We start from the raw sequence: 16,015 nt of genomic DNA on the forward strand, positions 1-16,015 counted from the left end.
TGAAAAAGGCTACTATGTTCCATAGAAAATAGGTCCTAGATGGCCCTCCCATATATCCTTGGGGGTTCCAATTTCTAGCTAACAAGACAAGGAAAAGCAAGCAGTGTTCTCCTTGGCCAGCAGCACAATGTTATCGTGAATAGAGCAAGTAGAGCAGGCAGCAAACAGGCAACGATTCCAGAATGTCACATGCAGTATCTCTCTTTCGTTTAGTTCAATCACACATGACATGAAAAATAAAACTTTATTAATAGATTTGGAAATGAATAATCTTATTTTACTGACTTAAGGTTAAAAAGAAATATATATTGCTTCTCATTGGAAATAATCAAAGGAATTTTTATAGCAAAGAAATTGGTTCGTGATATAATTAAATTTTAAAATAGATTTAAACCTGCTCTAGTTTTTATCAGAATAAGTGTTTTTAAAACTAACTACTTCATAAAAAGAAATTCCTAATGAAGATTATTGCCCTATTATTACTCTGGGTTTATTGGAGTATATGCAGAACGAGTTAAGAGGAATTTATGAGCATATCTGAATTCATGTGAGAACCTTCTTTATTTTTTATTAATTTTTAAAGACTGTCTTGATGTGGACCAGTTTTAAAGTCTTTACTGAATCTGTTACAATATCGCTTCTGTTTTATGTTTTGGATTTCGGGCCAGGAAGCATGTGGGATGTTAGCTCCCCGACCAGGGACTGAACCTGTGCTCCCTACACTGGAAGGCACGTCCCAATCGCTGGACTGCCAGGGAAGTCCCAGAACCTTTAGCTCTAAATGCTTCAGATTCTGACAATAAGTCGCATCCAAAGAAGTGACGTAACAGTACTGCAAACATTTCTGTTAGGTTTATAAAGTAAGCCTTACCAATTTAATTACGCAGTAACACACATGTAAGAAGGGATGGTGGTGGGTATGTTAGCCCATGAGACACGCAGCATGTAGGTCAGGAGCCAGACTGTGGGATCTGAACCCTTCTCTGCCACTGATTAGCTGCCTCTCCTCAGGAAGGTTGTTTACCTTTTCTGTGCTTCAATTTGCTATTTTATATAATGGAGATAATAATAGTAGCTACACCTCCTAGAGGTGAAAATGTATTATTGGTAAAATGATTATAATAGTGTGTAGTATAAAAACCTGTAAGTACTTGTTAAACAGAAACTCAGAACAAATTCCACGGATACTGTCTCAACAGGCATATTTTATGCTTTGTCAACTTACAATAGTTAGAAGAGCTATGGTTTGGCTATTTCAAAGCATTCATAAAGGCAGCAGGTACCACAGAGCCAAGAGATGCTGAAGTTTAAAAAGCAAAGCCATTCTCACGGGCCGGGATGTGGGTAAGAGGGACAAAGCTTAAAAGCCAACCTATGGGAGACTGACTGGAAACCGAGGAGCTGGAGTCAGAGCGCTTTATTTTACTCCCAGGATGGTGCACTAGAATGAAAAATACATAAACACAAAGAAACAGAGCAGGAAACGCAGAAATTGGTCAAGAAGGACAAACTGGTGGAGAGTGGGGGAGGCTCCTGCGTACCCACATGCAGCTCGGCTAACAGAGGGAAGGGAAGGAGCAGCTGAAGGGGATGCACGACCGGGATCTGACCATCTCCCGCTTGCCGCGGCCCCACAGGCCTCCAGCGGCAGGCGCCATCGCTCACACTCAGCTGGCCGTTCTCTCTGGCCTCTGGGCTAGTGTGCCAGCCTTTGTAGGATGAAGCAGACCGAGACCTCATGGACCCACTCAGGTGACTCCCTGCCTTACAAGTGCCCAGGCCCGCTGCCAGATGTTCTTCATCCTTCTGGTTAAAGGAGCTCCCAGTCCTCCCCTCCCCGGAGGGGCCTAGTACCCTCCCCGACTTTGAGACGCACAAATTCCAGGCAAGGTCACCAGCAGCACGAACAGGGAGCTGACAGGCCTTTTTAGGGCTTATTTCCAGGCTGGTGTTAGTGTAACACCTCACACGGAAATATTTCACGACACTAATAAATTCCTAATTCTTATTTACTGTGTTTCCAGAAACCCATCTCCCTCAACAGCATCCACCCCTCCTGATCTCTCCCCTGGTCTGCCCTGGCACCCCGACCAAGTTCCCATCTGCACTAACTGGGATGACATCTGGGCAGCTTAACAACAGACACCAAACAGACCCCACTATTAGCACCCTGTGGAATCACGAAAGACCAGTGGTGAGGGCATGGCTGACAAGTAACACGTGCTGAGCGTGGCTTCTTACCTCGGCAGGGGTCGTTTTTCACGAGGAACTCATCCAGGGCCATCCACCCTCCGCCAACACGGACCATCACGGTGCTGCGCAGGATGCGGACCAGCCGCAGCTGCTGGGAGTCCCCGAACTGCAGGGCCAAGGACACAGGTGAGCCAGGGCGCTGGGGGGCAGGGCGGGTCGATACGCCCCTAACGGAGCAGATTGTATTCAGATGGAGTGACAAGTTCGCAGTTTGGGGTGAATTTTAACTCTCACTCTTTTGCATTTTTCACAGAAAACTTAAAATATGGAAAAGCTAAAGGCCACGGGTCTTGACGTACTTTCTACTGGAATAAAGTTTAAGTGCTGAGGGTTGTGACCCTGCCCCAAAGGGGAAGGTGGAGGGCAGACAAGGCCTTAGCTCACTTTGAGTCTTTCAAAGACACTGCCCAAATTAAAATCCACTACAATTCTTTGTTAAGCTAGTTTGTTTCCATAAAAGAGAAGGTAGCTGTGAGGTGGATGTCAGCTTCTGAATACAGTGTGCTCAAAAGTTAAATGGAAAACAGCAAATAATCTCAAGTCTCAAGGAAACCCTTGCAAAGCATCATCATCATTACAAGCTTAGAAGGAAATCTGATTTTCCACATTATTTTAGAAATAAACCCTTAAATATTCTCTAATTGTGATTGTCACCAGCAGAAAATTTTCTTCAGCTGAACAAATGATTAGATAGTGTTTATACTAAAATTTAGTTGAAATTAAAATTTTAATCTACCATGCTGACTGTAAGTAGTTTTCAACAATCATTTCGATATTAAAAAAGCATGATTTTCTGATATTTATTTTTCCTTTTTTTCCTGCCAAATATGCCAACTTCCCAACCCTATCAACATTTGGAGTTTCCTATTGCATAAATTATCCTCTTCCCAAAATAAAGAGGCAACAGAAGAGAATCATGAGACCTCAAAACAAAAATCAAACATATGGTTGGAGAAACGGAATTCCTAAAATTGTTTAATTCAAAGAGAACTGCAGGGGCTGGGAGGGAGCGCGGGGATTCAATTACTTAAGATTTTCAAAGTTAAAAGGAGAACCATAACTTTGAAACTGGGCACAAAATTTGAAAATGCCAGAAAGGATCTTTGAGAAGGATCCATAATCAACCTCTATCAAAATTAGTATTTTTGTGGTAATTCTTCATATGACTTTGTACCCACTCAAGCTCACTGTTAATTTATACAGGCAAGGTGATTGAAAAAAATACCACCCCCCACCCAAGCCCTTATCTTAGGAAATAAAATCCGTCCTCATCTTTCATCTCACCCAGGTTATAGGTTTTTATACAAAGTGACTGCAGCCACAGCCTAGTGTGGTGTGAAGAGCACTGAAGTGGGGACCGGAAACGTGAGGGAATGAACGTCCTGTCCCAGGAAGGAAGCTGCCCTCAGACACTGGCCCTGTGAGTGGGAGCAGGTAGGCACCGAGGATTCCATCAGATCTAAGCACAGTGTCAGCTTGCGTCACGGTTCGGGGTCTTCTCTGGGTAAGTGAGGGGAGAAGAAAAGGAGCTCTGCGTCTCCCAGGGGGAGTTAGGAAGGAACCCCAAGCTGAGCTATATTCTTAGATTACTGTGCCCCGTCAACGATTTGTCAGCCTAATTGCATTGATTTCATTCTTTTTTCCCCTTAATTTCTTACTAAAGCTCTCTCTGAAGTATTCTAACTTGCTTGTACTGAGCTATGGGGAAAAGGAGGTTTGACCCAAGCCAGAGGCCAAAGTGGCTGGAGAGGCTGAGGCCAGAGTGATGAGTGTGGAAGGAACTACCACAGCTCTACAAACAGGGACCGGCACAAATCTGGCAGAGAGGGGTTGCCAGAGAAGCAAGGACCTCTGGACGGTCTTAGGGGCAACAGTAAGCTCTGTTTCCTTCTCTTACATGGAAAATCCCTTACAGTGACCTGGGTCATGGCTCTGGTATTTCCCGTGTAACTGTGGGCATAGTGGTCCTTAAGGCCTCAGGTGCCTCGTGTATAAAATGAACTTCATAATTCTGTTCCCAACACTGGAATGGGCTCCTCTGACCCTCTGCAGGTCAGTGGAGTAGAGGAGGACATCGGTACCACTTCAAAGGGGCCCTGTACCCATATGCAGTCATTAGCAAACAGGCACAACCTTAGGTGCTACTTGGCACTCTTCTGCAATGATTTATTTAAAGTCAGTTTGGCTGTTCTTGTTTTCATTTTCTTCCATCCTTTGTTCTTCCCACTGGCCCAGAATGTTACTATAGTTAGTGGTTAAGGCAGTGCCTGGAACTCAACATTGATTGAAGGCCTCAAATCCACCAAATGTTTCTGATTTCATTTCCCAAGACAAATTTTACCCATGCAACTTCCTTCCATTTAAAGACATAGGACCCCAGAGCCCTCAAAAAGATGTAAAAGGTTAGAATTACCAAGCAGAGTCAAAAGCATTCAATCTTCTTTGCAAGTTTAATTTGATCCCATTAGATCATACTGGCTGGCCGTAATTGGCAAACTTCAGGCTACAGCCAAGTATGATTCCACACCACACTTCTCACATACCTTACAATTAAAAATATAAATACAACTAAAATATTAATAAGGTATTTAAACAGACCGAGTACCTTAAATATCCCAAGACTTTTTTGACTTAGTGTGCATTATAAATTCTGTGTTAATGGTCAAAAGACTTGGGTGTAAATCAGAACTGTGCTGTCTGGAATTCTGACTTCCAAAACAGAAGGACAAGACTGGGCTCTTTTCAGAGGTGGGATAGACTGATACCACAGATGACTTCCCCGGAACCATACTATATATACTTGTAACTCAGCCCAGCAAAATATTGTTTTTAGCTGATCAAATTTTGAATGGAAAATTATATACACTTGTATCTTTTGCCTGGAAGACAGCTTTAGAACACTTGCCCCACTAGCAGTTTCTCCGCTTGGTAAGACCACCTGATGTGACCCAGGCATGCTTCAGATTATGTTCTCTCCCCATAGCAAAGAACAGGCAGCATTAGCCACACAGACCATTTCCACCGAAAAGAATGTTTGCAAGGCACACTGTACCTGATTGCCGAGGAAGAACTATAGACAGTTAAGAGTAAAGGATGGAGAAAATGGAAGAAAAAAAAAAAACAAAACAGAGAACATTTTGTCAAATTAACACTAAGGAATGAAAATCATGTAATCATGTTAACAGTTTCAAGAAGAACACATACTGACCATATTCTTATCCAGCTTCAGACTCAGGGATGAGGTTTTACAAGCTAAGAAGACCTAACTTTTGCATTCTATGTTGCTCCTGTTAATTCATCCCTCTCACAGGTAATTAAAACAAAACAAAACTCAACAGACCAGGGTAAGACTGCTTGGAGCCTTATTATAACCCAAAACTTGGGCTGGATCTAGGGCAGCGCCACGCAACAGTGCTCTCCGGCTCAGAGCAGCACTGGGTGGCTCTGCTGTGCCTTGAAGGCGGTTTTGACATGCCCGTGAGTCTTTTTCCTGCTCCTAACTGGCTGCATGCCACTCTATCTGAAATGGCCACCTAAATCCTCTTTGCCAATCCTAGATCTACCTTAGGACCTTAGAGAATCCCAACACGCTGCTGAGTACATTTTAGAAGTCCTGTCATAGACGCTTTTTATGTCCCCGCCTGGCCCCAAACGAAGCTAAAACATAGCATGGCTCACTGTCATTCATGGCCTTACTCAGCACGGCTTTCTGGGGAAGACTACTGAGCGGGCTGAGAGTCCCGTGGGGCCTGGACACAGCTCTTCTAGCCCTGAGCCATATGGGCTCATGACAACCAGCTCTTTGGGGGCAATGGCCAGTCATTAGATAGCTGTTTCCTTATCTTACGATAAAGGTGCCTCCGCGTCCACAAAGACCTGTTCAGCAGTGAAGAGAGGGCTCTGAAATGTCTCCTCTATTGGATCTCATACAAGCAATTGTGGACCAAATAGGGCACTATTTTCCAGATGCAACCATGCGGGGCTCTGAATCTTAGCCCACAGGACACCTGACACCTGCGAAGATGAGGGCCAGACACTGCATATCAAGTCCCACTGGCTCTGGTCCTCCAAGCCTCGGGAGCGGGAAGCTGGGGTCACCCATCTGTCGTGTGTCAGGCTCTTTCACCTGTAAGGGCCACACAGGAGGAATGACCACCACAAAGGACTGGTTTTCTCTTTCTTACCCGGTATTTATTCTCTCCAATCTGCTCCACCTGAAACCTTTTTGCACATTTGCACTGAGCCACTTGTCTTGTGACCTATTAGTAATGAATAAAAACAAAAAGAAAAGTGTGAGGGATAAAGCAAGACTTCCTCTTCAAAGAAACAAAGATCTTTACATGTCATCAGAGAAGCTCTTCATTACATATTTTTAGGAATTCCAGGCTTTTAACACATACATTCATCTTCTGTCGTGAGTCTCATGGAGACTCGGTTAGATGCTGAATATAAAAGAAATTCACCAGTAATGATACAACACATTCTTCCATCTTGCTTCACAATTTCCTCAGAGAAATGTGCTAATATGCATGCATCAATATTAACTGACGAATTAACAGCAAATTATGAGTCGATTTACATCTCTACCTAGGAGCCTGGCCCTGGACCACGCCCCAGACCAGGCCCATTGCCTCTCCCATCTCAGGATCAATTCTATGAGCTCCTAATGAATTCATACTTTTTAGCATGATGCAGTTTTCAGGGTGATACAATTCTTAAATAGGCAGAGAGGTTGGTGGGTACACATCTTAAACACTATGTGTCAACCCTTAAATGCTACATATGAAGATGCTCCTCTGGACCCTGAGGCAGAGTCTGTTCTAGGCAACATGGTGCCCTGGAGAGGCTCTCTGAAACTGCAGAGCACCACACAGAGGTGACTCACGTGAGTGAATTCTTCGAGACAGAGCCACAGCTCAATAGCTGGAGACCCAAGGGGGCTCCACCATCCAACAGGGGATCCCCAAACAGAACTCCAGATAATCACGTCCCAACAGACATGGTGAAAGGCTGATATGGCAATTGCACCCAACCAAATTCAGGACAGTAACATGTTGTCAAAAATGTACTCAAAATACAATTATTTCTCATACCTCGTCTTCAATTTTATCTGCATCAGTTGTTGGTCGATAAGCATCCTTGTTGGGATGGAGAGCAGCCACGAATTCATAGTAATCGATATAACCATCCCCATCTCGGTCAAAAATGTCTGCAACGGCAGTCATCTCTAACTTGGTAGTAGGGAACTCTGGAGCAAAATTAATCACATTTTGGAACATTAACTAAGAGAAAAGGCTTACTTGGCTGGCTGGAGGTTATATAAATACTTCTTTAAAAGAATTTGTCTTCACTTTTTTTTTTTCTGAAAACCAGTACATGCTCCCTTTAGAAAACTTAGAAAATACAAAAAGTTACAAAGAAGATAAACATCACCCCAAAATATATTATGGCATACTCAGAGCATGCCCCAGAACACACTTGGGTTTTGGCATTTTTGCTAACAGACTCATAACCCTCCCAACCCCCTATGCAATTTAAAACAAGAGACCTAGCACCAAACTTCAGAATATACTTATTCACTCCACTATCAACAGGTTGGATATTTACATTATTTCAGGAGAGTGACAATTTGGAATAAACAGGGTGAAGTTTTCCTACATTTAGATTATTGCTTTGGGTTCCTCACAACTGCTTTCCAAAGTGTGAATGTTACAATAACCAGAGTGACTTCTTAAGACATAAAGTGGACTACGCTGTCTCTCAGATGGAAATCTCTGCTGGCGGCCCACTGTCTCGAGAATAAGATCTGATCCCTGCATGATGGCCAACAAAGCCCCACATTAATAGTTGTTTTCTACCTTTCCAACTTCACATCTTACCAATCTTGAGGTCATGACACTCCAGCCATGCTAACCTCTGAGAACCTGCCAAGTTCACTCGCCTCTCAGCACTTTGTACCTGCTGCAGTTCTGGCCCCGTCTCTCCCCTGAAATCTTGATGTGGCTGAATCCTTACCATCACTTAGGTCTCAACTCAGGTATTACCTCAGACAGGCCTTCCTGGGCCTCCACGTGAAGCAGCACATCTGTGAGCTGTGCTGTGTGATCTGGGCAAGTCACTTAACTAAATGTCTCACTTATTCCTTTTGCTAAAAATACAAGAGATCACACATTTTGTAAGCTTTTATACAGATGCCAGAAACTGACATGATGAGGGATGTAATGTACAACAAAATGATAAATATAATTAACACTGCTGTATCACATATAAAAGCTGTTGAGAGTAAACCCTAAGAGTTCTCATCACAAGAAATAATTTTTTTGTCTTAAATTGGTACCTATATGAAATGATGTTCACTAAACTTACTGTGATAATCACTTCATATACGTAAATCAAATCATTATGCTGTATACCTTAACCTTATTCAGTGCTGTATGCTACTTACATCTCAATAAAATTGCAAGAAAAAAAAAAAATCTGAATTCCTATTGAACAACTGATATTGTGAAAAACTTAAAAAAATATTTTATAGGCGTATCTCATGTCAGTTTCTGGCATCTATGTAACAGCTTATAAAATATATGATTTCATTTCCTATGCTTCAGATGTTATCCCCCTCTTTTTAAAACAAATTTAAGGTTTGCACCAACTCCATCCATGCCAAGCAAGTTCATTGGCACCATTTTCCCAACAGTATATGATCACCCCGTATCTCTCTGTGTCATATTCTGGTAATTCTTGCAATATTTCAAATTTTCCATTATTATATTTGTCATGGTGATCTGTGATCAATGATCTCTGATGTTACTACTGCAAAATGATAATGACTAGCTAAAGGCTCAGACTATGGTCAGCATATTTTAGCAAGAAAATATTTTTAAATTAAGGTATATACATCATTTCTTAAGGTATAACACTATTGAATACTTAATAGACTACAGTATAGTATAAACATAACTTTTATATCACTGGGAAACCAAACTCTCTAACGGCTCTCTCCGTTCCAATATTTGCTTTATAAAGGTGGTCTGGAAGTGGACCTGCAGTATCTCCAATGTCTGCCTGTACTTAGAACCTCATTATTCACAATTGGTAGCTCCTTTTCTAAACCTTTTGCTTGCCATAATGTGTCAAATAAGACCTGCTTTTTTTTTTTTTTTTAATTCTAAGCAAAATGAGGTCCGACTCCCCATCAAAACAATAGACCAGTTTTAGTAAGCAGGTACATTACTTCTTCTCCAAGATTTCAGCTTTCACTTAAGAAAGGCTGTTTAGCCAGAAATATAGCCTGCTTCTACAAAGCAAGTGCGAGGAGTCTAGGTGTGGTCTGGGTTTGGAATTGTGACTGGACTCACTGGATGCTAGAATGCCATCAATAAACTCCTGACGGGTTATCTTCCCATCCTGGTCCTTGTCAATTCGCCGGAAGAAATCCATCACCCGAGACTTTTTGTGATTCATCCAACGCATATACTTTTTCCTCCAGACATCGAAGTCAAAGTTGGCAAATTCCTTCAACTAGACAGAGATCAGAGGAGTCAACAAGACCTGCTGTTTTGGTCTTCAAACCTGCCCAGAGCATACCCAAACTTTCAGACATCCAGCAAAGCCATGCGGGCCTTTTGAGGGGACCAACAATGAAATCTCTGTGCTGCCTCTTTTGTGAAGGCACATTGGCTCCTTCACTTAAAGCCATGACTGCTTACATGAGCTGCGGTAAAATGGAGCAGTGAAAGAAACAGTAACTCAACAACCACCATGGAAGATACAGAGCACGCAGAACAAGAGTGGGTGGGGTCAGCCTTGCTTTCCCTTGGCATTTTTTCAAAGGATCACCCCCTCAGATGGAGAAGAACGGATTCTACCCCAGAAGAGAAGTCCTCAGTGTGCCCCACTTATGTGGTGTTTCTTTTGGATGGCGCCAGAGGGAGTGAACTGCCCTCTGATTCCCACTCTAAGTATTTGGTCCTGGTGGACAGCAGCGGGCCTGTGCAGTGGACAAAGTGATGCTGAGCTACTTGGACTATGCCAGTGACATGGACTCAGGATGACTTAAACAGTGCAGCCGTTTTCCCCCTGGTCTTTCAAACTCCAAAGTTGGAACGAATGGGGGAAAAAAAAAAAAGAAAAAGCCAAAACCAAATATGCTTATAACTCAACTGGATCTACAGAAATAACAACAAAAAACACAGAACACTCACTTCTGGGCATAGCTGCTTTGATATGCACAAATAAAAAAATATAAAAGATATTAGAAATTTATTTTAGAAACTAGGAAGTGAAGTACTATATTTTTCAGATTGGTTAATGATACTTCAAAATAGATTTGCTTTTTATAATCTACTGAAGAATCGACAAATAACAGGATTATTAAAAAACTACTCATTTCATAATTGAGGAGCTTATGTCTTTACACAAAGGGCTCAGTAACGGTCATTTTTATGAGCTGCTCCACACCTGGTGGTAACTTTGCCAAGTTAGGTTCCTGATTGTCAACCACGGCCGGGCACTAAGGAGGATGGCGCCACAGGCCGGACCCGCCGGGACTGGCTGGCAGCCTGCTGCCCGCCAGTGCTGCAGCCCGCCAGCTGCTAGTCTCCTCACTTGCGTCTTTTCTCCCAGGGGGCCTGCGGGACTGAATCCTGGCCTACACTGCTCTGTTGCTCCTTCTGCAGAAGTAGTAGGTCAAGGCACATGGGTCAGTACACAGAGCCTCAGGAGGGCTGTGTTTTGATAAGCCACTTCCCTCCAGGGATGGCTGCCTGGCGGGGCCTCACCTCCTCCAGCCGGTCCAAAGCGTCGTTCAGCTTCCGCTGCCGCTCCAGTGCCAACAGCCACACCTGCTGCCAGCGCCCGGAGAGCTGGTTGATCCGTGGATTTTTTGCTTCAGACTGTGAGAGGATTGGCATGGGAGGAGGGGCAGGCTGACTCAAGGACTTCCCTGAAAGGAAAAATAATCACGAGATCAGAAAAGCTGGTTTTGTCCATTCACAGTGAGAAGGTGCCATCTGGCTGAACCTAAAGGATCTGCACAATGATATCTGGTCAGTAACTGAGGAAGGAAACACAGGACCTGGCCACACTGAGATATGGAAGCACAAACTGCTGCTCTTTCTCAGCCAACAGGTACCTGTCTCATACTTTCAATCAGTTCTGTCCCACTTTAGTGGACCAAGGAGATATCAACGGTTCTACAGGCGCCAACTTATTTTAAGAAGAAACTACTGTAAACCAAATGTAAACAGTCAGTGCTGATGACTAAAATAATCAGAAGGCCGCTACAAATGAATTGGCTTAGCCACCCCAAAATTTCATACCGATTCAAAAAACTGGAGCCTAGCTACTGCCTAAGAAAAGTGAGTTTAAAAAAAAGATTTTCATTCCAATCGCATATGGTTTTTGAAATGTTCATCCTCAGGGAGCATGAAGGACACCTCCTGCCCAAGGGCTCCACGTACTGCTGCCGCCACGGGACTTCTCCATGAAAGGTGCGTGGGCTGGCTCTAGGATCTTCCTCTTGTACGTCTTGGTGACCCGGTCCACATCAGGCTGCTTTCGAGTCATCTCCTCCATAAACGTCTGTTGAACACATAACAAGAGTTGAGAGTTTTCTTGGACTAAGATGGAAATAGGAAACTTCTTACTAAAAGGGCTAAGCCTGCTACAAATGGACCACTGGAGATGTCTTCATACATGGCCCCACTCCTTTCGAGAAACACGATGAGTGAGGCACTTCATCAGTGCTGGAGACGTGAAGGAATAAGACATGACTGACTATCAGGAGCTCACGGCTGAGTGAGGAAACCAGGCCAGGCAGAGCAATGAGTGGTACCCAGGTCCCCAAAGGCAGGCCTAGGATGGGCACGCACAGCCCAAGTTGGGCAGGAAGGCTGCCTGGAGGCTGGTGCCTGAGCTGCGTGCTGAGCAATGAGCCAAAGACTGGGGGCAGGGCGGTCCCACAGAAGCCTGACAGTGGAGTGAGCCAGGGCCCTGATCACTGGTTGAGCTGAGGATGCAATTGGAGGAGGGGCAAGAGGGACAGCTGGAGAGGCAGGCAGCAGAAAGGTCCAGAGAGGCCTTGTGTCAAGCTGAGGGACTGGGATTTTATTCTGAAAGCAATTGGCAAGGGGGTTACAGGTGGGTGGGCAACTGAAGGATTTTGATCCAGAAAAGAGACACCAGCAGATCTCTGTCTTAGAGCTATTGCTCTGGCCTCAGTGTAGCAGGGAGGACATGAGATAAGGGGCTGGGTGGAGGGGCACAGATGTTAGGAACCTAATGTAGTAATTGAGGCAAAACACAGTGAGGGCGTAAGCCAGGGCAGGAGAGGAGCCATGCAGAATTCTGAAAGTAGAACAGATAAGACCCAACAATTGGCTAAATGTAGGGCTACAGAAAGAGAAGAAATCCCACACACACAGCACAGGCTTCTGTGTTGGGTGACTGAGTGGATGAGGAGAGAGGAGGCAGTATGGAGGGAAGGGTGGGGTTAGGGCCAGGGCCAGGAAGCAAGGCTGCAGTGAAGTTTCAGAGCTGTTTCTGGCTTCCTGTGTGTGCAGATGAGGCAGGAGATATGGAAACCCTTGGTGTACAGGTGCTGGCTGAAGCCGAAGGCTAGATATGGCCTTGGCTGTGAGGAGAGGGTTAAGAATGGAACTTTAGGGAACAGCAACATTAACAAGTGAATAAAGGAAGAAGAGGGCTTCCCTGGTGGCTCAGTGGTACAGAACCCACTGCTAATGCAGGAGATATGGGTTTGATCACTGGAGAAGAAAAAGGCCACCCACTCCAGTATTCTTGCCTGGGAAATCCCATGGACAGAGGAGCCTAGTGGGTCTTAGTCCATGGGGTCACAAAAGAGCTGGACATAACTTAGCCGACTAACCAACAACAAAGGAAGAGAAACCAGCTGAGAAGACTGAGCAGCAATGGTCAGACAGATGGTGGTGGTGGAGGGGGAGCGGGGGAGAAAGATGGGGAGCTGGAAGGCATAAGGAATGAGAGGTGGTAACAGACGGGCGAGGGACTGGCCTTGATGGAAGAAGATACTCTTACTCAGGAGAGGAGGGGTCAGTGTAGGTAAACTCGAAGGGAAGCACAGGGCGTTTTCACTGGTAAGGTTCATTATATACGCTAAAAAGAATTTACATCCGTGGTGTTACTAAGCAAGATCTATACTTGCATTCAGTGTAAATGATCATGGCTAAAATCCACAGTTTTTAACAACTGTTAAAAAGTATTTGTCTCCTAAGAATATATGGTATATGAAGACAGCTCAACCGAGTTTTCCTCCATTCAATTTAGTTCCGTGTGTTGTCTGGCCCATCTCTGGGTTCATGTAAGAAATGTTTCTGAATCCAGGTGTGATGGGATAGGTCCCAGGTAATGGGACCGTAGTATAGAGGCTAGTCAATAGAAACCAATAGTCAACAGGCCCAGCTAACTCATGCCTGGACCCCCACCCCACAAAAACTGCGAGACAGTAAGCATGTTTTAAGCTGCTGAGTCTGCAGGAATCTGTTCAGCAGCCATTAAAGCATGGATGCTCAGAGCAAAGGAAATGGGCTCCATGAGCCACGCAGGAACCTATGACCACAGGACGCGGGTGGGGTACCTGGTGCTCAGCAATAAGGGCTTTCACTCGATCAATGTTCTGAGGGATCGGATCCTGATCCCGTTGAATGAGGGTGGTCTCGGCCCACTGGATCCACGCCAGAAGTTCTTCTAAGAGCTCGGCATTTGCCACCAGTTCCGACAGGGCAGCTTCCAGGCGCTGCTGGTGCTGCTTAGCCCACGTCAGGACCTGCGGGGGAGGGAACCCGTTGGCTCTCAGTCAAGCACATTCCTTGTTTTCAAAGCCCCTTTTTGCGTGAGCCTAACAATGACTTTTAGGGAAAAGACCACCCAAGCAGTCAAGAGGCTTCTCTCTTGCTCCAGAGACAAGCTGGAATAAGAAGCCAGTTCCCCTGCAAACAAACGTAGCACATGGTCTTAGACACAGAAGGTCCCTGGAAGGAGGAAAGAGCACGGCACGTGTCCACTGGACGGCATCAAGGCGCACGTCATGACGCCAGCATCGTCCTTTCAGGTTTCTGCACGTTATCAGGACAACAGTCCCGACTAGAACGCTGATAACCTGACTCCCGCTGAGCTATTCAGGGTGAGTGGGGGACGGGACACTTGCGGTCTTCCTCTGAGCCCAGGAGCCCACCTCCTCGAAGCGTGCGCGGATGATGGTGATCCAGTGCTTGATGGTGGTGACGCAGTCCGGATGGCAGGCCGCCAGGATGACTTCTCCCATGGACACTGCTGTGCTAACGTCCACTCGCTTTTCTTCCACTTTCTTCATGAATTCCTAAACAAACAAGATTTGAAACCTTAAACCCACTCTAGCAGCACTGTTAGTTTACACTGAGAGGAGAAAAACACTTCAGTGTTTTCTCTTGACTCTGTGTTGATACAGACCTCTAAAAGTCTGTATTTAGGCGTCTCTGGCATTTTCTTTCCAGGTCTCCCAGCTATGGGAAAGTGAGGGACTTATACAAGAATGACTTTCGGTGCACGAATGGTAAGGACTAGAAGCACAGAAGCTGACCTCCTTCCTGAGCACTCCCTCTTTCACAAATTCGTGTTTATATTCATTTCCACATGTGTAAACGGTATTGGACAAAAATAGTGACAGCTAAAAAACACTACAATGTTTTAACAATACCTATAACACAATGCAATCACAAAACCAAGAGTAAAATCTCTAGGTGGGAAATACAAAAATTAAAAAAGGAAACATTTCCCACCTCCTTACAACAGTCACACTGAGGCCGCAGACACATTATACCCTGCAGCTTGGTGAGTGGCTCTAGGGGCACAGATCAGGCTTAGAGCTGGCCCGGAGGAAAGCCACCCAAGGTGTATGCGGAGGGGTGGGGGTGGGGCGTGCGTAAAGCTAGAGCAGCCCATGTTTTCCTCTGGTATTAACACCAGCTGTTTGACTTGCTTATAACCTGCAAGTGCCACTTTTGCAAAAACCGAGACGATGAGTGGTCTGACACGTGGGGGTCAGAAAACCCACGTGTCATTTCCCCATGTGGGTGGTGTGGGGCCCCGCCCCCTGAGATGGGTTACCTTGTGAGTATCAATGAGAGACTGCAGGGCCTCCGTGTCATCGGGAAGTGCTCCCCGAAAGCGTAGCGTCTGCTCAGCTTCAGAAAGCCACTCCAGTAGCATGTGGATTGTGTCCCGAAACTCTTCTGCCTGAAATAACCAAGCACAAGAGCCTGAACCTCTCTGTGCAGCTGAGGTCCCAGACAAGGCAGCCAGAGGGGGGTTTGGCCCATCACAGGCACCTAGAGGCTCTACTGAAGCCCCACAAAGGTCATTTTTCATCTGTGCAACTTTGAAAGTCAACTGGAGTCATGATTTCTCTAATACAGACGTGCTAAATGTTCTTGTGGAACATCTAGAACACCAATTTTTGACTCCCTGTGAGACTGGCTGGAACCGATCCTGACAAAGAGGCTACACTGACTTTGTTCAGGCCCAGACGGGTGTCGTCTGACCTGCTTCAGGGCCTGCTCCAGCCGGCTCTGCTTGCAGACGGAGAGTTTGCACACGGTGTCCCAGCGAGTGCTCAGCTCCTGGAGCTGCCCCTTCACCCACGTGGTGTCATCGCGACTGTTCTCTATCAGCTCCCGGCCGGATCGCTTCAGGACCTGAACAGTTCCTGTTCGCTTGCCCAGTTCCTTCTGGAAAACCTGGAAAACAG

General features: G+C 45.3%; 1 protein-coding gene across 4 annotated transcripts in view; it reads right to left on the minus strand.

Moving 5' to 3' along the window:
• Window positions 1–16,015, minus strand: part of MACF1 (microtubule actin crosslinking factor 1) — a 320,564-nt gene that overhangs the window by 11,000 nt on the left and 293,549 nt on the right. For 3 of the 4 annotated variants that reach the window (XM_055586319.1, XM_055586318.1, XM_055586320.1), the window contains exons 86-97: window positions 15,810–16,004; window positions 15,376–15,504; window positions 14,465–14,608; window positions 13,868–14,056; window positions 11,712–11,832; window positions 11,031–11,194; window positions 9,609–9,771; window positions 7,347–7,501; window positions 6,438–6,512; window positions 5,306–5,323; window positions 2,242–2,359; window positions 1,373–1,441 (exon numbers count right to left, since the gene is read on the minus strand). In XM_055586319.1, coding sequence (XP_055442294.1) covers window positions 1,373–1,441; window positions 2,242–2,359; window positions 5,306–5,323; window positions 6,438–6,512; window positions 7,347–7,501; window positions 9,609–9,771; window positions 11,031–11,194; window positions 11,712–11,832; window positions 13,868–14,056; window positions 14,465–14,608; window positions 15,376–15,504; window positions 15,810–16,004 — 1,540 coding nt within the window. The remainder of the gene's footprint in view (window positions 1–1,372; window positions 1,442–2,241; window positions 2,360–5,305; window positions 5,324–6,437; window positions 6,513–7,346; window positions 7,502–9,608; window positions 9,772–11,030; window positions 11,195–11,711; window positions 11,833–13,867; window positions 14,057–14,464; window positions 14,609–15,375; window positions 15,505–15,809; window positions 16,005–16,015) is intronic. The other variant, XM_055586321.1, reaches the window with a different exon arrangement.

The sequence above is a fragment of the Bubalus kerabau genome, chromosome 6 (assembly GCF_029407905.1).
Source record: "Bubalus kerabau isolate K-KA32 ecotype Philippines breed swamp buffalo chromosome 6, PCC_UOA_SB_1v2, whole genome shotgun sequence".
Classification (NCBI taxonomy): Eukaryota; Metazoa; Chordata; class Mammalia; order Artiodactyla; family Bovidae; genus Bubalus; species Bubalus kerabau.